Below are 22,167 nucleotides of genomic sequence, written 5' to 3'. Positions count from 1 at the left end.
GGGAAAGGCAACATTTTTTTCTTTACTATAGAAACTGTAGTTAAAAAGGAAAAGCTGAGGGACATAGGGAAAAAAAAGAGCATACATAGTATTGCCAGAATAAAAGCATAGCTTAAACAGAAAAGGGTAAAAGAAATTACTTGTCACCTGATGAATTTTTTCTTCCACATGCTGAAGGCGCTGAAGCACTCCAGACAGTACAGAGGCAGCAAGACAGCCAGATGCAAGAGTTTCTGAGTTTCTTGAAAGACTGGACTGCCTGTGTGCTTTTTCTGTGCTCTGTGATGCCTTGGCCATATGATCAGAATCATGAAAAGGTTGTTTTGGTTCTCGTACCTCATGTTCAGTTCTAGCTACCGCCTGAAACTGGGAAACACTTCAAATGAAGAAAGCCTGCTTTCTATACCATCATGCACTACATGCTTCTTCCAAGAGTGCCTCTATAACAGTATGCCACAACTAGACACCTAGCAAGGCACTTAATGTACTGCAGTGATTCTCTAATGTCTTGGAACACTGTACATATTACAACATACAGTATTTAACTCATGCATATGTTCATGCACTGCATTATACTAGTACTGTACAACACATGCAGGCCACTGTAAACTGAGGTCGAGCCACCTTCTGATCCTTAGACATAATTCCACTGATGCTACTTGGAAGAGAATAAACATTCTGAACCATTGTGTATTCTGCAGCACTATTCCTGCATTACACTGCTAGGTATTTTTACACTTCAAACATCAAAAGTGTACCATTTATTTGGCATAATTCTACTGGTAATTTCTCCCAAATTTATAGAAATACATTGTGAATATTGTGAGGCAAAAGATTTTGGGGGGGGGGAGGGGGGGGTGCAGCAGTTCAAAAAGGGTCTAAAAAATTCGGACTACAAAAAAATGGCCTTTGATCTGAAATGGAGGCTCTGTACAGGAAACCCTCACTATTCGTGGGTATGGCATTTGGGGTTTCAAATATTTGCAAATGCTGAACCCACATCTTAAATACACTTACAGGAACTCCTTGGGAACTCTGCGCTTGCCGTCGCCGGGCTCCCGCCAATTGCCAGCGCAGCCATACCCCTCCCCACCCCCCGTACCGTATTTGTAGATTTCGCCATTCGCGGGGATCTCCAGAACATATCCCCCGCAAATGGCAAGGGCCGCCTGTATTGTAATTAAATGTGATTGGTATTTTATTGAAGCCAGACCTTTATTTTAGGATGCCTGACCAATTTATTTAAATGTACATAAAGGTCATATTCCTGATAAACAAAATGCCCATCAGCGTACTGTTTGTTACAGGTACAACAAGGGTGGCCCTTTTTACCCCTTATGCTGTAAGCCAAACAAATGTTAAATCAGCTCAGTGAAGCAGTTGCACCATAAGGAGACAAGCCACCTCTGATGAGACTGTGACTATCCTTCACTTGTACAGCTGTGACTTGTCACTAGAGGCTTGGTGAATAGGGGCAGGACTACGAGCCTATACATAAAGTATTTCTTAGTACAAACCAAGTCAGTGCTGTCAGCCACAAGGTCTTCACATTTTCTGTCTTTCATTTTTACTCTGTAGTATTTATTGGAATTGGCTGCAATGCCAAAAAATACATTAGGGGCAGGAGTGGCTCATTGCTCCCGCCAGACGGCTGTAACCCTGGAGTGCTTGGGGGCCACACTGCTTCCTACTGCTTGAGCTCTGAGGATCCTGATTTTTTTTTCCTCTGAAGCCCACGCTCCTGGCACACTGCTCCAGGCTGACAGCAAGCTATCTAGGCACCACCTGAAATCTAAGGACCCTGATCTTTTTTTTTTCTCTGAAGCCTATCCTCCCCCTGCTGCCACCCAGACTGGCTCGCTGCTCCTGCTGGTGGCAGCATGGAAGGGGGTGAGCTCCAGAGAAAAAAAAAGATCTGGCCCCTTAGAGCTCAGGCACTGTCCAGCCAGCTGACCTCGAAGGGGCTTACTCCTTTTTTTTTTTTTTGCCAGAGTTCAGCCTGCCCCCGCTCCACCACCACCCTGGAACCACCTGAGATCCGAGGGGCCTGATCCTTGTTTTCTCCGGAGCTTGCCCCTCCCTCCCCCCCAGCCCACTGTGGCCCTGCTTGTCCACTGCATCCTGGGAAGTTGAAGGACTTTAGATTAGGTAGAATAACTGTGGGAAGTGGCCACACCTTAATGGGACAAAGAGAAAAATTGGGCAGACTGAATATAGTCTTGCTCTGAAGTGGTGTAATTTTAAACCAAATGAGTGCTTTAAGACACTTAAAAGGTGTTAACATGCAACCAATTCAGGGGGTAAGAGCTCCAGATAGTACCCAAAACTACTGTGTAAAAAAGCCCCATTTTACTTTAAAAGTACTTCTCAACCAGTTCAAGAAAATCAAAGCTTTTTCATTACTTGTATTTTTCACTGAGCTCTCATCTTCAGAAAGAAAGAGTATGGGAGATGGCTTTATATTCTACGGCAGACCTCCTGGCAGTAGCCTAACAGAGGTGGCGGGGTGTAAGGGGCAATGCAAAAATAGCTGCAGTAGCAGCAGCTGCACACTGCCATTGGGATCATGGCAGCCAGCACTGGCCCACACCCTACAGCTGCTCAGGGCACAAAGCTATTCTGCTATGTCTCTGCCCCCTGGCCCATTTTCACATTTAATTCAGGTTTCTGGTTTATTCCAAATTATTACTGGCATGCCACAAAGATCAGGTTTATAAATAAATAAATACATACATGTTAAAATGGGTCTTAATGTTATTTGATATGAGGTTGCTTTTAAAACTTCCTCAGTTTGTCAAGGTTTTACTGTGTGAATATAATATTGCAGTGGGGTTTTCAGGGGAGATTGTTGTCATAAAATATTAGAGACTCCAGACAAAAGATATGGAAAAATGAACAATCAATTTAACTTTTGCATACTTATCTACACCCAATCCTAAACCCCCTGTTGCATCACTACTCATATTGAATCACAGGGTTTTATTAAGTAAAACTGCATTTCCTGTTTCATTCCAACAAAACAAACCACATAGTACATGCATGCATCAACACATTGCTACTCCAATATCTTCTAATATAAATGCATGACTTCTCCAATGAAGTCTGTGGGAGTTCTGCTTGATTAAAGAAACAGAAATTGACCCATGTGTTTTTAGGGTGCATTGAATGCTAACACTAATCATTTTAAGTAGGTTTCCTATCCAGTCAGGATCAGGTAACATACCATTATAGCTTTATGATCCTTTTTTTATTAATTAGACTAAGAAAAAGCAAAACAACTCAAGTTGTGTTATATCTGTTTACTGTCTTTTGGATACATGCACCTTAGATTGAGCAGCAACACTTCAACAGCCTGGCACAAAACTTTAAACAGCAATTGTTGCATGCAACCACTACACAGAGCTACCAACAATGGAATCCTATTTGGGAACTGATTTGGGTGTGCAGGAGTCATTTAAAGACACCAAGTCCCACAGCAGTAAGTGAAAACAGGATCGTTGTTAAATGTAATTCTTATATATTCCTACCTGCCATTTGGGCTGAGGTGGAGGACTTGGATCCTGAGGCTTAGCAAAGCAAGGTTTGACAGGAGGATGACAGGAAGAGAGAAGGGCTGGTTTATCTACTAACTCCTTGTATACCATTTGTTTGTTCCATACAAAACAGTAGAAAATATTAGAGAAAAGGTTAGAGAGCTTGAAATCTTATTTGAGAGAGGCAGAAAAAGAAAGAAAAATTGCTGGTGTAGAGAGACCACAGGAGGAGTTAAACAACGTATTTTGTACAGTTCTTTTCAAGTATGCTCAACTTACTGGCCTGTTCCTCCAATAAAACTGTACTCAGAGCCAGCCTTAGGGGTGGGTGACATGGGCAACTGCCCAGGGCACCGTGATCAGGAGGGTACCACACATATGCACGTGCACACGCACATGAGCTGCCCATGCACACAGCAGTTCTCTTCCCTTGCCCTGCCCCGCCTCAGCCAATCCCTACCCCAGGCAGGAGCTGTGATGCTCAGCTCAGCCCAGCCCACCCCACCCCCACCTCCAGCTGCTGCTCAGGAGGAGCTGGGCCAGGCATATGCGTGTGGGGTTGTGTCTGCTCTAGTCTGCCCACAGCAGCAGCAGTGCCTGCCCGTCCACCTGCCTGGTGCAGCATGCCACTCCACTTCCCTGCCAGACTGCGCCCTGTGCCTCTGCCCACCTGCCGCTGACTTGGGGGGGGGGGCGGGGAAGCTGGACAGCAAAATACAAGTTCATAGAGTCGTAGATTGTAAGGTTGGAAGGGACCTCAGACAATCATTGGGTCCAGCCCTCTGCACCAAGCAGGAAAGACAACTTGGGTTAAGTTCACCCAGGGCACCATTTTCTCTAAGGCTGGCTCTTACTGTACTCATGTGAAATACTAAATATTCTTTAATAGCAAATACAAAGATAGTCAGAAAATAACACAACAAGGTATTCTGAAACAACATGGAAGACACCCATGCTGACAGATACACATTGTGCAAGGGGTGATGTTTTGTGATAACAAAGAAGAAACAAGGAAGTCACTTCAGGAACATGTAGGTTTTAATTGGGGGAGGGGGGGAGAGGAAACACCATCCCAAAAAAATGAATAGAGGTCTAAAAAGGTAAATAAACTGTAGTAGCTAGAGGGCATGAAGGGATGTCACAGTTAATTTACCAATATAAACTCAGTGCATTTCCTTCCTTATCTCTTAGGATGACAAGCTAAAATTTGTTTAGTAAATAAAATGTAATTTTAAACATATAATCTCTTAATCTGAAAAATACTTAAACACAGGATTATCTTTAGGCATGTAAGTAGCCTTCCCCAAGCCAACCATGGCCAACTGCAAAAGTTTCATGGCATGTTCCATTTGCGAGTGCAACTCATGAATGAGGATATGAGTTGCTCACATGCTTCTAATAGTAAACCCTTGCTCTGTACTTTAGATGATGTTTTCCTTCTCGGGTGGGGGATGGAGGGGATACAAAGGGAGATAATGAAATCATTACCCTAGATCTTTAGAGTCATCTACTAGTATTGACAGAACATGGACACCAGGAATTTTTAACAATACTTTAACCAGTCAAACTAGCTCCATAAAAACAAACAAAGAAGCAAACAAAAGAGCTCTACTACAAAGCCACAACTTTAGATACAACTTCACAACAGGTTTCCTGACAACACAAATCCCCCATCTATTTAGTAGACATTGGACAGTCTATAAAACCACCAGTTACATTTCCGCATAAATGCAGAAAAAAAAGTTATATCTGATATGTATAAAATTTGCAATTAAAAAATAAAAACAAAAGCAAGCCCAAATTCAATATCAATCCAATTTTTATCTGAAACCTACCATCATAAAGGAAAGACTGCTTCAATTTCAAAGCTGAATTTTACATTCATTTATCACTCACCTGCCTCCGAAGCGATGTGTTTGGGGCATTTTCTTCAAACTTTGCCAGCAGTTGTGTTGCCATGGATTTGACTTTATTTTTATTCACCCCTTCTCTACCATCACCTTGGTCTTTCCCAGAATTTGTCTCCTGGTTTGAAAAACTTGAAGCCTGTTTAAATACAAAACAACACAAAAAACTTAAAGTTGAGAATTGCAGCTATTGTGCCAAACATTACGACATGAGAAAGAGGATAATGAAGATACCAATTTGTGACACTTGACCGTTATCAATGAAGAGAAAAGGGAAGCTGTTTATCGGCTATTAGAAAACTACTGTTGAACAAAAAAACCGCCAGTAAATGAAAGTATGAGATGGACTGTTATCTCTGGTGACCCACTCCTCAAGAGAGAGAGAAAAAATGCAGATTACAGAGGCTAAACTGACATTACGCATCACAGACCAGGAAGCCATAAAGACAAACAGTCATGAAGGGAGAGGGGCACATGCTAGAGGGAAATGCTGTTATTTAATTTTGTTTTAAAAGTTCCTAAATGAGCCAGGAAAAGAAGTGTAAATAAGAATTTCTTGAATCCAAAAATGGATCATGGAATGTAAATCTCATACTTTCCTTTACTAAATATTTAACAAGGCCCAATTATACCACAGTGTACAACAAGGTTTTTTAAAGATTACAGGCCACTTAGGAACAGGGATGTGCATCTTATTTGGCACATTTCTGTCAAATATAAGGCCAGGACCCTGTTAAAATTGCTTCCTGATGCTCCATTATCATGGGCTTTATGCAAAGGACAGGGTTAAACACGCCAACGCCACTAAACACTGACCTCCTCAAAGCCACTAGAAAGACCCTTTCGACGCCTTTTCTTTGTTTCATTTTCTTCTTTCCTTTCAACCTGAAGCAACAAAGGTAAACAAAGTTATGTTGATCACAACTGTATTTGTGCTGAATATCTCAACATGTAGGAAATTATGAGATTTAGCCAATAATCTGGTGTTGCTGAAGAATGGGACTGTGGGTTAGGAGTTATAGGCTTGATGGATTATTCCACTATTGCTACTGATTAGGGCCCTAGCTCAGCATGATGTGAATAATTTTGTTGATCTCAGGCAGAGTATCCATATTTAAAGGTGGGCTCCAACTGGGTAAGAATGTACCTATTACTGGGCTTTGTTGGGACAGTAGACACACTTAAAGGCTTTGTTGAATCTCTTCCCTCCTGGTCTCAGGCTCCCTCCTATATGAAAACTATATAAAAAAAATTGTTTCCAGGATGAGTGAATGATTGCTTGTTAAATGCTTTGAAATTCATGAATAGAAAGATGCTAATACAAGTGATTCCAGGCAAATTCATGCACATACCTTAGGGGTGGCCAACCCACAGCTCCGGACCCACATGCAGCTCTTCAGAAGATAATATGCGTCTCCTTGAATCTTTGGACAAGCACACAGTGTCCACCTTCCATAGCCATTATGTCATGTCATGTGATGCGACTGCTCGCAGTAAGCATATTACTCAGCTTGAACTCAGAAGTTTAGACTAGGGAGCTGTGGGTTGGCCACCTCTGCCCTAGACTGTCAAATGCTCTTCTTCAAAGCAAAATACAGCATTGCTTCCCTAATCAAACAATTCTTATCTCCATAAGTTTAATCAAATTGACTGAAGTCTTGCAAAGGACTTATGCCCAATCATGCTCACAGTTACTTCAACTGGATGGCTGTCGTACTTAAAAGTTATGCATACATTTAACAACTTTAGTGTTAAATAAGAGACCAGATGAAGAGACAGGTAATATACTCTGTATTCTAAATGTGTGCACACAAACAATTTAGAGTTTTACAACATGCTTCTATTAATAACAACAATAATAATGATAATAATGTTAATAATAAAACTAGTCCTGGACCTATGATTCAATTTACAATTAACTGATATAAATTATGGAAGTAATCATGACAGAAAATCTTGCTGCCTAGTAAACATCATCCTATACAGTATACTTATAACAGTCAACTATAGTTCAATGATTTGCTTTTTCTCTCCAAGTTGTAAGGCAGTAATCTGGGCCAGCAATAAAAGGAAGGAAGATCAAAGAATATAGGCTTCCTCTTTATATTTTCCCTGCTTATAATAAATCATTATGCACTAAATGGAAACTATCCCAACCATAACTTCTGGGCAAATACCAAAAGAAACAGACGACAATATTTTGATTCCTTTTATATAGGGGTACAAGGTCTTTCAAGCACTGGCTCTCAGTAATCTAGTTACATGCCCTGTGTGAGCATCAGTCTGCCCAGCAAGACTGCAGTGTAATGGTACAACATGTCCTGAAAAATAGTTTGTACATAAAGCAGAGACCACACGAGAGAACGAAGAGCACAGGATAATGTTGCCTTTCAAAATATTATACAATAGGATTTGATTATATATTCTTAAAAAGCTGGACCTCAAAAGAACCAATTGCCTAGAGACTCCAATCCTGAGGACTGTGCTCCTTGTTATGTAAACACCTAAAACTCGTTTTACAGTTTGGAGTGCAGGAAATTTCAGTTTATCTGGAACAGTGCTGACACTAATAGGAAAATAAAAAACATTATCCAGTCCAGCACACATTGGCAAACCAGCTGCACTAACTTCAGGCAGCAATTTCCAAAACTCTCACAAAATAGGTTTGAGGTCCCCCATCCAACAAAGGATAAAGACCCAAGGCAAAGCCAGATACTGCTGCAAGTTCAGTATGTGGCACTCCTTTCCCAAGGTCAGCATCAAGCAACACTCTATAATGTCATTAAGGAATATTGTTTTGTTGAAAATGCCAGCTCTCTGCAAGATGCAACATTAAAGTACATGCCTATTTATATTTCTAGAAAGTGTCCTACGTCACTTTCTACAGGGAGAGATCTTAAAATCCAGAGTTATGCCCATTTCTAACGTGGGTAGTTACACTCCATCAAGCTTCATTTCCCTGGCAGCCTCACACAATGATAGTATTCTTAACTTCCTGTCCTCAGCTGAGTGGTGCTACAGGGCAATAGTTTCTGTGTTCCATGTTAGCAGTGGTTGCTAAAGCCTGCAGAGCTTCCAGCACAAGAAGTGGCCTCGGTATTCTGGCTCCCTGAGTATAGACTAAAGATATACAAAGTCTGAGATCTGGAGGCTGAGATAAAGCAGGAAGCTTTGTGATGGTGGCACCAGCAAGACACCACAAAGCAAAATCTAATCTAATTGTTTGTCTTACCTAGACTTCTCAGGAGAGGGCAGTAAGTATTGTTTTAAAAGATGCTGTACATTTGCAGCTCACACATGCTTGGCGTGTGAGCTTGATCTCTCACATGCCAAGATTTAATAAAAAGAACTACTGAAAGCTGTTCCTCCCACTCGGGACTATTCTAATAATCTCCTCCTCTCCACTGTTCTAGTGTCCGTCGTCTTAATGACTGGTAGAAAAAGTGCAATATGAAGATTTCCACTATTAAAAGTCCACTTTTGTGAGTAGCAACATGGAAATAAGAAAAAGTCCCTCTCAATGAAGTCATCCTTTTTAAGAGAGGACAATGTTTATTTGCTCATGTGGTGTGCCTCTGGTTGGGCTTGATGGTAAGCGTGCCACAGTCTTGTTTTGTTTGCAAGTGGGTGATGGGTAAAAGTGGTTTCCTAATAAGGATATATGAGATTACTGGGTGGTTGACTGGTCACATGATTTAAAAATGTGTTTATGGAATTAACAGTGTGTAAGACACAAGTCAGTCTAGGAAATCTTTGCAAGATCTGAGGCAATTTCTGGGTTAGAAAAATTATGTTTACACTGGAATTGAAAGCGACAAGGTGGAGGCAAATTTCTAGCCAGTAATAAAACAGTGAAAATTTTATATTATTCATACAAGTAAAGAGAATGCTGTTAGGGTCACTGACTTGGAAAACAGTAGAAAAGCTGCCTTCTGTCTGTCACTTTTGCAAGTTAATCTGCAAGGCAGTGGAAGATAAAACTAAGAAAAATCTAACATGCCTGTACAGGCAGAAAAAATCTGTTTATGTCTGTGCAATAGATTAAAGTTACAACATAGTAGGAAGTGGGTCTTCTGCAAGTGAGACTTTCATGACTGTTGGAATTATTACAGAGTCATGGACGTCTCAGGAAACACAAAACCAAACCTCTCACAGGTTTGCATTATTCTGTGTTTCAGGAAACACCAGCTGCTGTAATTTGGTTTGGTTGGTTAGAATTTACAGCAGTTAGATTTAAAAAATTACAGAGATGAGGTTGGCTTCGAGCCAGATCTTGCAAGCGCTCTTATTTTAAAAAGTAAAGATAAGGGTGGGGTTGGACATGAAAGACTGACACCCCCCCCCCCGCCAACTACCCATCTCATTTAGCTGTAGGTTTTTACTAAAGAGTGGAGGGAAGCTTAAAACTGTGAAAAGTATTTTTCAGTATAATTCTACATGAGTATATGGCAAGTCTCCAAAGTGCTAACCCTATACTCTCATTGGCTCTGATCCTGTATCAGATACTGCTGACTCAGACTCCTTACAAAGTTTCATTGACTTCAGTGGAAGTCCAAAATGTTTAGAACCCAGTCTTGAAATTAATTATATGTCATTATGTCTACTATTCTGAAATTCAGTGGGAACACTCAGTCCCAAGAATAATGTTTAATACTGTAAGGGCACATCCACATGTCGTCCTACAGCAATGTAGCAGTGCACTACATCATATACAATGCACTATAGCAATGTGATCATGCAGGTCTATATGAGATTGCTAGCTACATCATCATAGAGGTGTGCTCCCCTGGTATACTGAGTCACTAAGGCGAAATAGCTGAGAAATCAAACTGCTGCACGTATGGTGCAGTAACCACCTGTACTGTGCCAGTATGGCGCCATAACAACATCACCGTATAGACATACCCTAAGGGTGTGCAGAATCTGGGCCCTAGGTGATAATCACTTTAGACATGTATCTACTTCTTTTCATCCTCTTCTCTGAACGTCTGATTGGTAACAGGAATCATTAATTAGGACGTAATTTCTCTTCACATCACATGTGCCTGCCCTGACTTGGAGCGCGCAGCTACGATAATGTAGCTGGTGATCATGTGTAGACCTGCATGATCGCTACATTGCTATAGGGCAATGTTTAGATATACCTTTACAGTATTAAATATTATGCTTGGTGAGTGTTCCCACTGAATTTTAGAATAGTAGACATAATTACTTATAATTAATTTCAACACTGGGTTCTAAGCATTCTGGAGACTGAAACATGAAAATGTGGCATCAGTGCTATAAACCTTCACTATGTTATTCCTCAACCATTCAAATCATTACTATAAGATATTAAACAAGTAAAAAACAATTCCAGAGGTTTAATTATTATTTGAGTCTATATACATCATGGCAACAGACTTCACTGTCTCCTATAAAGCAACATAATATAACAATAACTTTGATGAAGAAACTTGTAATTTATATAGGGAAAGTACTGGACCTTCCCATAGCTCTTGCAAGTCTGTAATATTTCATAATTTTTTTTTTTTAATTTATACATCATAGTGTGTAAAACAAAAACAACAAAAATTGGCCAGAAATAAATCATTTAAAACAAGCTTCCTCTTCTGTAAGCAATATAGAAATCATCTGGAACTGAATAAAGTTACAGGACAAAGTCTCTGGAAATAGACATTGCCAGGCTAAGAAATATGCATCTTAAATATAAATTTGTTTCTCTGTGTTAAAAAACAAGACAATCATCTGGACAATAAATGTAGAGTTGTTAGGTTTTTTTTTTCCCAAAGAGAGCCTAGTACTTCACTGACTGTACATGCAAAATTCCCACTGAAGTTAAAAGCAATTTTTCAGTTGCAAAAAAATAATTGATCATGATCACTATTAGTTTCTAATCAATTTCAGAGCATAGTGCAGCAATGTTAGTAGGGGTGCACTGACAGAATTTTTGAGCCGATACCGATGGCTGATTTTCATGAGTCATATCAGTCAATACGCATCCAATTCCAATATGCAGCCAGGCAGCGTGGAGAGCAGTGTCCGGCTGGTGAGTCTGTTGTGGAGAAAGAGGCGAGGGGAGAGGGAAGGGGTGTGGGGGCACAGATCAAGGCCCCCATAGTGAGGAAGGGAATGGGGCTGGGGCAGGCACTGTGCACATCTTGGGAGGGCATGGGGGGGCATGTGCCCCCAGAGTCGTGCGTGGGGTGAGAGCAGGCTGCTGATGTGGGCTGGGACCAGGGGGAGCACCGAGCTCTTCCTGGCAGGGGGCTAGGCTGTTCTTAGGGCAGGCAGCGGCAGCACTGGGAAAGGGATTGAGGGGGGCTGCAGCCACCACAAAATTTGTCATAGTCTCCCCAACCCCCCTCCCATCGCCACTACCATCCACCCCAAGCGGGGCCAAGAGCCCAGCATCACTCGGGTCCCAGCCCACAGTGGCAGCCCGCCCTTGCCCTGCATGCAGATCTGGGAGTACACACGCCCCATGCCCTCCCGGGGTGCATGCTGCAGCAGGAACCACCCCCTCCCCAGATGAGCCACTTGCAGCTCTGTCCCCTGCTCTTCCCTGGCTTCTCCCTCCCTCACCACATGGGCCTCCATCTGCCTCCCCATACTCCTTTCCCCACAAAAGACTTAACAGCCACCCTGGCTGCTCTCCATGCTGTCGGGCTGCGCACCTGGCCTACGTGCATGCTGCTCTATGGCTGTGCATGCATGGGGCATTTATCAGTGGCATTATTGGCCACACCAGCCCAAAAAAGCAGACTGCCAATACAGTCAATTTTTCTTATATCAGTGCCAACCTGATATGGGACCAATATATTGGTGCACCTCTAAAAGCCCAGGTTACAAAAATCAACATGATTTTTCTTTAATATCTGTTTGCATTGGAATTATTGTTTTGTTGCTATGTGACCATTACTTTATTTCTGCTGGTGTTCTGTTATGTAGGAATTATGCAAAAGCTACATTTTGGGCTTGATAGTGTCCCTTTAACCTCTTTAAAAGGAGATGAAGATGTAAGGGGTAAAAGCTTCTTACTTTTGGTACCCGCTTCCTTGGTAACGTCAAATTGATGTAGTTAAAGATGGAGTTTGAGGACTTTGCAGAAGAAAGGTCATTATTTTCTCCATTTTGCTTGTCCACAGCATCTGTTCAAATGAAGATGTTTGCACCATTTCAAGATATTATAGTCACATAAAACAGTCATTTTTCAAAGCTTTATTTCTGTGGGAGACAAAAACACTTTTGTCGTCTATTATTGGTAATAATGAATAGCATAAGAGTATTGGAGCCCACACTCTTGGCAGAATAAAGTACATTAATAAAAATCTAGGTGTGATTTGAAAAAAATAGTTAAAAGAAACACACACAGGAATAAAGGTGGAGGAGGACAACCACATCATTAGTAAGCTTCTGTAACAGTCTGACATCACCTTAATGAGATCTCTAAAGGTAGTTACTCAGTATGCTCCTATCCTCTAAAGCCACAAAGAAAATGCAATCCTTCATCCAAATCAAGTGGGCTTTTTTTCCCCTTTTAAGCATGAGATAGCTGCTGCTGACAGCAAAAGTCATTCAAGCATTCCACAGCAGTTGATACCGTTGCTATGAGAAATGGACTTTGGCCCAACTTCAGGGGTTCAGAGGCATTGTGGATGAAATGACCTACTTCCAATTTCTATAACATTTAAGAACAATATAGGCTCACTTACCAACTGCTCTCAGAGGTGTTCCTCTAAATAGCTCATAGAATTTTGAGAGGTACATAACCATGCTGAGCTTATCAGGCTCTCCAGCAGACGCCATCTCTTTCCCAGTGGTGACGGGAGGAATTCCAAACTCTCGCTCCGCAATGTCAAATGCCAGCTGGTTGTTTTTGACAGCATCTTCTTCATTCAAAGAATCAAAGTCACTGAGAGAGTAAAGCATTAATATCAGTAGAGGCCTGACTTTTGCCACTTTCAAAAACAATGAAGCTCTGTTTGCTTCTTTGGGAAATATCATGACTAAAGTGCTACATGGATTAAAGACTGTATGTATCTTTTGCAAGGTTGTCTCTATGAAGTCTATCCAAGTGTATAGCTCAGGAATATCACCAAAAGTGCTTTTTCCTATAATGTTCTCAATGGTAGATTTCAAGTTGTGTTCAACTGAACAGAACTTTTCAAAAAAAAAATGTTCTGACCTGGTCCAAGAGAAAGATCAGGATATTCTATCAATTATGAATACGATATAAAACACTCCTCTCCAGAATACACATTTCATCATCTTTACGCAGCTTATTTCAGTTAGTATTAAAAAAAAAAAAAAAAAAAAAAAAAGAAAAAAAAAGAAAATCACTGAGCTCTTGACCAGATAAAATAATGAATAGTCTGTGGAAACTCACATTTCTTTATAAGGCGGCATACCATACACACGTGTAGTAGTTATATATAACTATATTCATATATAGATTGGAGCCCTATACACATACACACACTATAATATATACACACACATACACACACCTGCTGAATGTGAAGTTCTTGTCTGAGAGGTATGTGATAATTAGATTTTAATCACACATTTGTGACTACCTTACTGGTCCACTGGACCTTTTTTTTTTTTTTTTTTTTTTTTTTTTTTTTTAAATATAGCTTCTGGTAAAGAAATGTCTTCCTCCACAAGGTAAATGTGAAAGTTTTCGCTCCAAGAGCTACCCCTGCCCAAGGCCAAAGTAGTTAAAATTTCAAAACTTGATAGGTAGCAAATGCTGATGTCCCAATCAGTTTTTTTCTCTAGGTGCAACCCTGTTCATTTACACAGTTCAATTTCCCTGAATGCAGGGAAAAACAATAGCATACAATTCCTTTTCTCAGCCTGCCTTGTAAGCGAGTGCTGTGCCCAAAAGAATATCTCTTTGCACCCTCTCAGGGCCATACTTATGACTGCTTTTTTGTGCTTCCTGCTCCCTTTCTCTGTTATACACATGGCTTGCCAAAGCATCTGAGAGACCCCATTTTTAAAACCAGTAACAGAAATCTTTTATTCTTCTAGAGTTAGTTCTTCCTCAGGCCCAGTACTTCAGTACTATGGATGATAGATTCTTTTGTTTCCACCTACCACAACCTAGTAAGAAGCCAAACTGCTGATTCCATTTAAGCTAGAATGAAAGGTGGCAGGCACGCACATCAGCTTGTGATTGATGATAGCCATTAAAATCTTCCAGCTCAACAATATTTATTCAGAGCATTTGGTTCTGTACGTGCATCATTTTGTTCTATTCAGGGTTTTCCTTTAAAATGTCTGTAATAGTCCCATTGTGAATTCCAAGTCTTCGGGGTAGGTAATCTGGCCAAGAGGGTGGAGGAAGAAAGGGGATATGCACCTCCTAAAGCCAGAGAGTTTGCGAGAACATAAGGCAGCATTTCTACCAACAACAAAGATTACTGGTAGCTCAGCTCAGAGAATTTGAATTCTCAGTAAGGAACTGGAGTAAGAGGCATTCTTACACTTTCACATGTAAGAATTTAGATCTAGTGCAATGCAATGGGAATAGGAGCCCCATAATTAACATCAAAAGAAATAAAGGAAATTTCTAATCTCAAGCAGTGCACTCGCAAAAGTAGTGGATCCAAGAACAGGGCAACCAGTGTACTCTACTCACCTCTCACTCTGACTGTGCTGCAATATGTTCAGTGAGCTCTGAGCTCACTGCCCAGTCAGTGAAGCCTCCTGCTGGAGTTCCATATGAGCAATGAGCTCTGAGCTCACAAGATGCCTGGGGTGGGGTCTGCCCCAAGCCCCTGCTTTCATGCAGCTTCACAGACCAGGGGGTAAATGCTGCTGCTGTTCACCCTGCCCCTCCCATGGAATTCAGCAGCAGCGGAAAGGAAAGAATGAGTAGCAGCAGCAGCACTTACTCGTTGGGTTCTGGAGTCGCATAAAAGCAGGGTCTCCAGACAGACCTCAGGCACAGCCACTGCTACTACACAGCTGCACCCCTTCTGGATCCATCCCACTCTTGCAGGATGACCTCAGCATCTGTTACTCTGTTCGGTATGTATGACACTGCTCTAGACAAAAGACAACCTAACCATGGCTAGATTGCAAGCAGTACCTCAACTGGCTAGTTCATAGCTTTTCTGTTCTTTTTCTATGAGAATTCTCTGAGAATATGCCTCCGGGCACAAGACAATACAAACTACCACATTTTCAAAGCAATGACATTTTTAAAACAGTCATGTGATTCCCACTGAAGTCAACAAGAAGCACATGTCTAAAAGCCCATACAGTTCTTTGAAAGTATACGCCTTACAATTTACGTGCCAGGCCAAGGACATCTGGAAAATATAAACTTGGCAATACTGTGTGACCAGTTGCAAAAACAAATGATAAAAGAGGACTCTAGACCATCAGCATTGTTTCGGTTGACCCTATACAAGTCTATACTTTTATAAACAACTCAATATCCTACAATTAGCGAACTCTACACGTATAACTTACATGAGGTCAGGTCTGAAGCGATGCATAATTGCACATAATGCAAGGCCACTCCTCCAAGAGGTAGTGAGGTCAGTAACATCAACATTCCTGTAGCCTTCTGTCTGTTTCTGACACCAGGTTAAAAGCTTGTTCGGTCGAATATCTGATTCTGTGGTTATAATATAGGAAGACTATTTTAGTCACTTTTTATAAGCTATAAAAGTTCTGAACATGAAGTGTAGTAGAATCATGTGGGGAGTAAAATTTCACATACCATGCCTTGAAAGATTCACTGATCTTCTAATAGAGCTTACCCTTTCAAGAGGGCATTGTTGTAGTTCATTTGTAACATACAGATGCCTCACCTAAGAGCAAAAACAATTTAAGACTCGTTTCAACATAAACATCTGCAAGCAATTTTAATATCATCTACACTTTTCTTGTGAGCTTTATCACATAACCTGATCTAATCCAGAAAGTCTTATGGAGGTTTTGTTTATTCAGCATTTTATCAGTAGCCACAATTCTCTTGGGACAGAAATGAACGCTGATATCATTGGGGGAGCCTTTAAAGTACTGACCTGATGGGATCGAACACAGCTCGAGTTCAAGTTCGGATACCGTGTCCCTGGATCAATGGTATACTGGTCAAAATTCTTGTTGATATTTTCAGGTGTAGTCTGGGGTAAGAGTCGATAAATGCTCTCTCTTATAAACAATAATGAGGATGTGTTAGTTGAAGGCATTAGCATATAAACATTTTTTTCCAACTTTAACTTGACAACAACCCTTGCCTCTATTCAGAAACTGTCAGAATGTAATATTATGTACTGGAGTTGCATCTGTACCACTGCTTATGCTGTCCCAGCACGGTAAAAAATTGAGATGATTAAACATGGATAGAAGCTCAGGTCTTCCCGAGGCAGGACGAAAGCAAGAAAACAAGGAGGTTACATCATGCAAAGTCATCTGGTTTTGCTTTAATCTCCACCCAAGTAGTAACCTCTCTTTTAGTCACAAAACGTCCTGTATCCAGTCATCCTTCAATTCCCACAACCACCAGGTCCTATTCTGTTCAGTTTTCCATTTGGAATGACGTTGCATGTGCATCATTTGTGAGCCACTGCCTCAGACAGTGCTGTATGTAGAAGCCTGACTGAATGCTTACCACAAAAAAGCTGTTTCTCAACAGTTATTACATATCAGTCCCTAAAGCAGCCCAGCTAGATGTAAGAAAATAAAATCTCTGCTACTGGAACCATTAATGTCAGCATATTCTACTCACAGGGCCACTGCCAAACAAAAATTTGCTGGCATCTTAATGACAATTTTTAGTAGAGACAATAGCAGATTATGCGACACAACATATGATCAAAAACTATATGTATTTGTGCTTATTTAGCGAAAGTAAATAAGGGTTATGTCATGCCCAGAGCATGAACTAAAAAGACGCAGCTAAAATTGGATGTTGGTTATGAAAATAATTACTGTAATATAGGGTCTGCACTTGTTTTGGGCTAAAATTATATCAAATCACGTTGGTTAAAATGATTGCTTAGGGGAGCAGATGGGTTGTAGTGTTGTGAACTGGATGCAATGCGTTTCAGCTCTTTCTCAGCATTTTAGTCTGGTTTGGGTCAGTGACTCAGGCTTCAATTATGAAAACCTACTCTGTAAGAGTGAGGACCTGGACTATACTGTATAGTAACATGACTGTATAGGGGGCAGGGGAGGTAGGTGGGAGCGAGAGGGAGGGACAAGTGCCCACATGTGGGACCTTATCCCCAGGTACTGATTTAGAGGGCATGTTGCAATAGTAGAATGCTAGTTTAGCCCTCTGTCTGCCTCCCTACATCCCTCCTTGCTTTCTGGCACCTCTGCCCAGGGTGTAAAAATAGTTAATTAAAGCTACTGAATGGCTTGCAGAGTGCTATGCCTCTGACTTTGTAAGTTGTGCAGCAGAAACATAACTAGCTGTCTCAATCCACTGCCGCTTCAGCCAAGCAGAATATTTTTGTTTCTGGTATTATCCTTTTCAAAATCTTTCATCATCACTAAAGTCCATTAAAATTTTCTTTAGAAAAAAGAGACTAAAACAAAGGAAGTGCCTACCGTTCAGCAAGGATCTCTAGTGGAGGTTTCCCCTGAGACCAGCTCTTCACCATCCATGCTGTATCAAAAGCAGCTAGGAAGCCTCTTGCGCAGCCAGTACCCATTGGCCAGAAGGGCTGTAAGAAGTATTTACAGTTTAGCCATTTTAATCCCTCATCTTTCTTAAACAGACTTATTACAGAAGCATTTGCCAGGTGAACTTACAGTCTAGGTTTTTGTAGAGTCTCAAAATAAGCCAGAGAAAGTTCTAGTGCCCAGTGTTACCAACTCTCATGATGTTGGGCATTTTTCTTAAAGTCTAAGCTTTGGGAATGTGAAAAACTTAGCTAATTTATTTACTTATAAGTATTTTAAATATATATCGTTTTTTAAAGAAGCTTTTAGCCCTTATGGCTGGAGACAGATGTTGCTTTTATGCCGCCATAAATCTTATTATGATGACACAAAAGGCCAAGCAAACAGATGTCCATGCCCCTTGTCATGTCACAAATGCCCAGAGTTTAAGGCCAAGACATAACTGGTATAAATTTGTGCCACTATTTTGCATCAGGTGACTGTTTGCATTCAAGGTAGGAGACCCTGGGCAGTCTGGAGCTGCCTGCACTATCTAGCTACCTGAGTCAGGTACCCCCAGGGTCCAATCCTGAGCTCTCCAAGAATTCCCATTCCTGTAGCATGCAGGATTGGGACCCTAAAGCCCAAGGAGCACCTGCCCAGGTTTCCCCATTTGCAAGGGTGCATCCCAAGTCAGCTACCTAAGGCATGAACCTCTGCAAAGCCTCTCAACTTTACCCAATGTAAAATAAAGGCTGGAAAATGAGGATGTACTCAAGAGTCAGGAGGCAAAAAAAAAATACTGGGTCATATTACTTAAAACCTCATCATTTTAAGCCAAACAGTTGATTTTTTTTGAAGATCTGCTGTATCAGTTTCAAACATCTGGCCATATGGAACACACTGTGCATTTACTACACCGTACACTTCTCAGGTTGTAATACAATGCAGTACACTCTGACAGGCTTGAGTAAAATCACTGGGCCATATTCTCAAGGGGGCTGCACCAGCTATGCCACCTGAGGACTGAACTTGCTGCTTTGAGCTATGAAATATAGCATATACGATATCAAATGGAATCTGTGTCGAAGTTATTAGGCATGTATTAGCTACTGAAACCACAGCATGAAAATGAAAGAAAAAAAACAAACAAACCAGTGTTTCAGGACATTTAATGTAAGACAAAGATAAAAGTGTCTGCTGCTTTGTTTAGAGCATCCTCACTGGCAATGCATGTATATGACATGGTTCAACAACGTCGGCTGAATAACCAACATTTCCTCTATTTTGCAAGACATCCTGACGAATGACCACAAAAGGAAGAATACCTTAAGGCAGGAGTGGATAAATATGAATAGGAATGAGCAGTCTAAACATCTGCACAAGTCAGCAACTTTACTCATCTAAGTAAAGTTACACATATCAGCAGTGATCCACACCAGAGGTCGGCAGTCTTTTTCTGGTGCAGACCAAAGCTTGCAACTTGGCTGTGGTTGCAGGCTGGAAGTCTCCATACTCCTCCAGAACAGCTAGCTGCCTACACATCTTCACAGCAGATTCCCGTCCCCTCCACAGCAGAGGGGAGCAATAAGGAGGAAGTGGCCTGCAACAGCACAGCTCCCTGCCACCAATCCCCCATGCCTAATTGGAGCTTTGAGGTCCAGATTCGAGCCATGGGCCATTGGTTGCCAAACCCCAGTCTGTATGATCAGACTCCCACTTAAAATAGAATAAAGGACTTTACAAGATTGTCTTTACTCTCTGGAATATTTTTTTTTGTTAAGCTATTCTGCTATGGTTTAGAATGGCAGGTTAAGTTTAGGGGAAAATGGTTTCTGGGGACTATGGTTACTTCTAGTAATTAATTGATTACTTTGTACATTTGGAAGCATTCTACGTAGAATCCATTTAATCATTTATTCATTATACTCAAGCCAGTTTCTTCCTTACAGGAAAAAACCTTATAAAATGGGAAGGAAAAATGTGTTTTAATCCAATCATTCTACTAAACAAGGCATAGTGTGGAACTGGAAATTTATATAGAAGAACAAAATAGATTATTTAAATATATTCAATTTGAGAGTGTCTCTTAAATAAAACAGTTAGATACAGAAACTGAACAAACAACAAAATAGGAAAGCTATTCTCTGTTGCAGGTTGCTAAACAGTCATTTAAACATGTTTCAGACCTCTTGTAATTCTGCTCTTCCCGTGCAAAGATCTAAAGATATGCTGGTGACCAGACAATATTCACATTTTAGATTCTTGATTTTTATTCTGTCAAATAAAACATTTTGTGAAATAAATATGTTCCCCAAAGGCATTTAAAATAAACTTTAAAAAATGCCCTAAACAACAAAATTCTATTTTGGCATAAAACATTACCTCCAGTAAACTATCTCCAACCAGGGCAACCAAGAGCTGATGTCTCTGCCTCTCCCGTACTAAAGCTGCATTTTCAGAGGCATACATGGAAGTAAAATCAAACATGGCTACATCTGATTGCCCATAGTGATTAATTGCAAAATCCAGCGAAGGCAGCTGGTAATTGGTAGCAAAGTCAGCAGCTTCTCTGGCATAAGACAGCAGATTTTCTTGGTTTACGTTTTCCCCACATAGGAGCATTTCAGTATCAATATAGTCCTGAAAAGAGAAAATGCATGCACTAGGAGAGATTTTAAACAAGTCTGTTCCCAGGACCAAATATTGCTGTGGATAGTAGGATGGTAACATTGCATCACAAAAGGGTTGGAGGAGATTTATTTAAATACTTAGAACATTTATTAATGAGCAAACAAACACAGGCACTCTGGGCACATGTGCTTTAATGCCTACACATGTGCATTAGTAGCCTATTTTACTCTGCATTAGTGTCCCATCAAAAACCGTACTAATACACTAATGCACAGTAAAATTAGGCAATTGTGCATTGTCACTAAAAAAGCATGCACGTTTGCCACTGTGCATTAGGGCAGCAAAATATGCATTTATTTAGTACCTCACATTAGAAGTACTAAATGTAATGCACAGTAGCAAAAGTGCATTAATGAACATGTAGGTGTGCACACTGTAATTTTAAACGTCTCAGCACAACCCAGAAGTAGTAACGCTCTAAGCTGCAAGCTAAGCAAGCAAAGGAAGATAGTGCTACCTCACCTATCCCATCACTTACCCACTATTTCGATAAATTTACAGCCTCCCCATAGTCATCATCACTACTTATCAGTATGCAATTGATCTTCCCTTCACGTTCCCATCAGTACTGAGACTATATATGTGGGTTGCCCTGTTGTTTGGTGTCAGTCAGAATTCTGACTAGATACTAAGGAACGTCAAACTTATAATGTATCAAAATGAACATTTTACGAGATGCATGTAGAGACTGGACAAGGTAGACATTTTTTTTTTTTTAAAGCAAACCACTCAAGCTTCTCAGGGACCCTACTTTATGGGTCACCTTACATCAGGTCAGTGATTAAATAGGTTTCTATATAAACTTAATCATGCATGAAACTCATGATGAATCAAAACCATTATTAGCTCACTTGCCTCACGTTGAATTGCCTGTTTAACATGCAACATGAATGGTTCAGAGAAATCTTGTGGATCTACTAGTAACCCCTGACCTTAAGGACACATGGCCCAAGCTCCAAAATTGGACTGGTTTGAGTGTGTGCACCCTGTGTCAGAGTCCTGGGAGCAGAATTAAGATTGAAAATGGTAGGGGTTAATGTTGTATAAGTGGACGGGTGGCACTTTTTAAAAACTTACAATAGATTTGTACTCATAGCTTTAACAGTGGTTTTGTTTTGCTTATTCTATGCTAAAATATATTGACATGCACAAAAATATTGAAAAACACAAAAATATGAAATCCAAGAGACCAAGTCAGTCTCCAATTTTGAACTCTTTTCTTTGTCTCTCTGTTTTCAGGGTAGGGGCAATCTTTAGTTGGTGGTTTCTAAGTTGGTATCAAGTGTTCTTCTTTGGAAAAGATTTGTAACTATCAGGTTCTATTAACTTAAGTCTGATCCTGTCTCTGGGGAAGAAAGAAAAGATCAGCCAAAGTTTGAAAAATGCAACCTCTGTCCCCA

The 22,167-nt window shown here is 40.7% G+C and overlaps 1 protein-coding gene across 33 annotated transcripts in view; it reads right to left on the bottom strand.

Annotated features, from left to right (window-relative positions):
• The window catches only part of MICAL2 (microtubule associated monooxygenase, calponin and LIM domain containing 2), a 210,124-nt gene that overhangs the window by 115,085 nt on the left and 72,872 nt on the right, over positions 1-22,167 (bottom strand). For 21 of the 33 annotated variants that reach the window (XM_025208170.1, XM_025208169.1, XM_025208175.1 and 18 more), the window contains exons 8-18: positions 20,459-20,716; positions 18,020-18,135; positions 16,489-16,615; positions 16,182-16,272; positions 15,929-16,076; positions 13,156-13,355; positions 12,482-12,591; positions 6,257-6,325; positions 5,430-5,579; positions 3,528-3,632; positions 148-366 (exon numbers count right to left, since the gene is read on the bottom strand). In XM_025208170.1, coding sequence (XP_025063955.1) covers positions 148-366; positions 3,528-3,632; positions 5,430-5,579; positions 6,257-6,325; positions 12,482-12,591; positions 13,156-13,355; positions 15,929-16,076; positions 16,182-16,272; positions 16,489-16,615; positions 18,020-18,135; positions 20,459-20,716 — 1,593 coding nt within the window. The remainder of the gene's footprint in view (positions 1-147; positions 367-3,527; positions 3,633-5,429; positions 5,580-6,256; positions 6,326-12,481; positions 12,592-13,155; positions 13,356-15,928; positions 16,077-16,181; positions 16,273-16,488; positions 16,616-18,019; positions 18,136-20,458; positions 20,717-22,167) is intronic. The other 12 variants (XM_025208182.1, XM_025208186.1, XM_025208188.1 and 9 more) reach the window with 3 other exon arrangements.

This window comes from Alligator sinensis, unplaced genomic scaffold (assembly GCF_000455745.1).
Source record: "Alligator sinensis unplaced genomic scaffold, ASM45574v1 scaffold352_1, whole genome shotgun sequence".
NCBI lineage: Eukaryota > Metazoa > Chordata > Crocodylia > Alligatoridae > Alligator > Alligator sinensis.
Note: the sequence above shows the minus strand (reverse complement) of the source record. Positions and strands in the feature narration are given on the sequence as shown.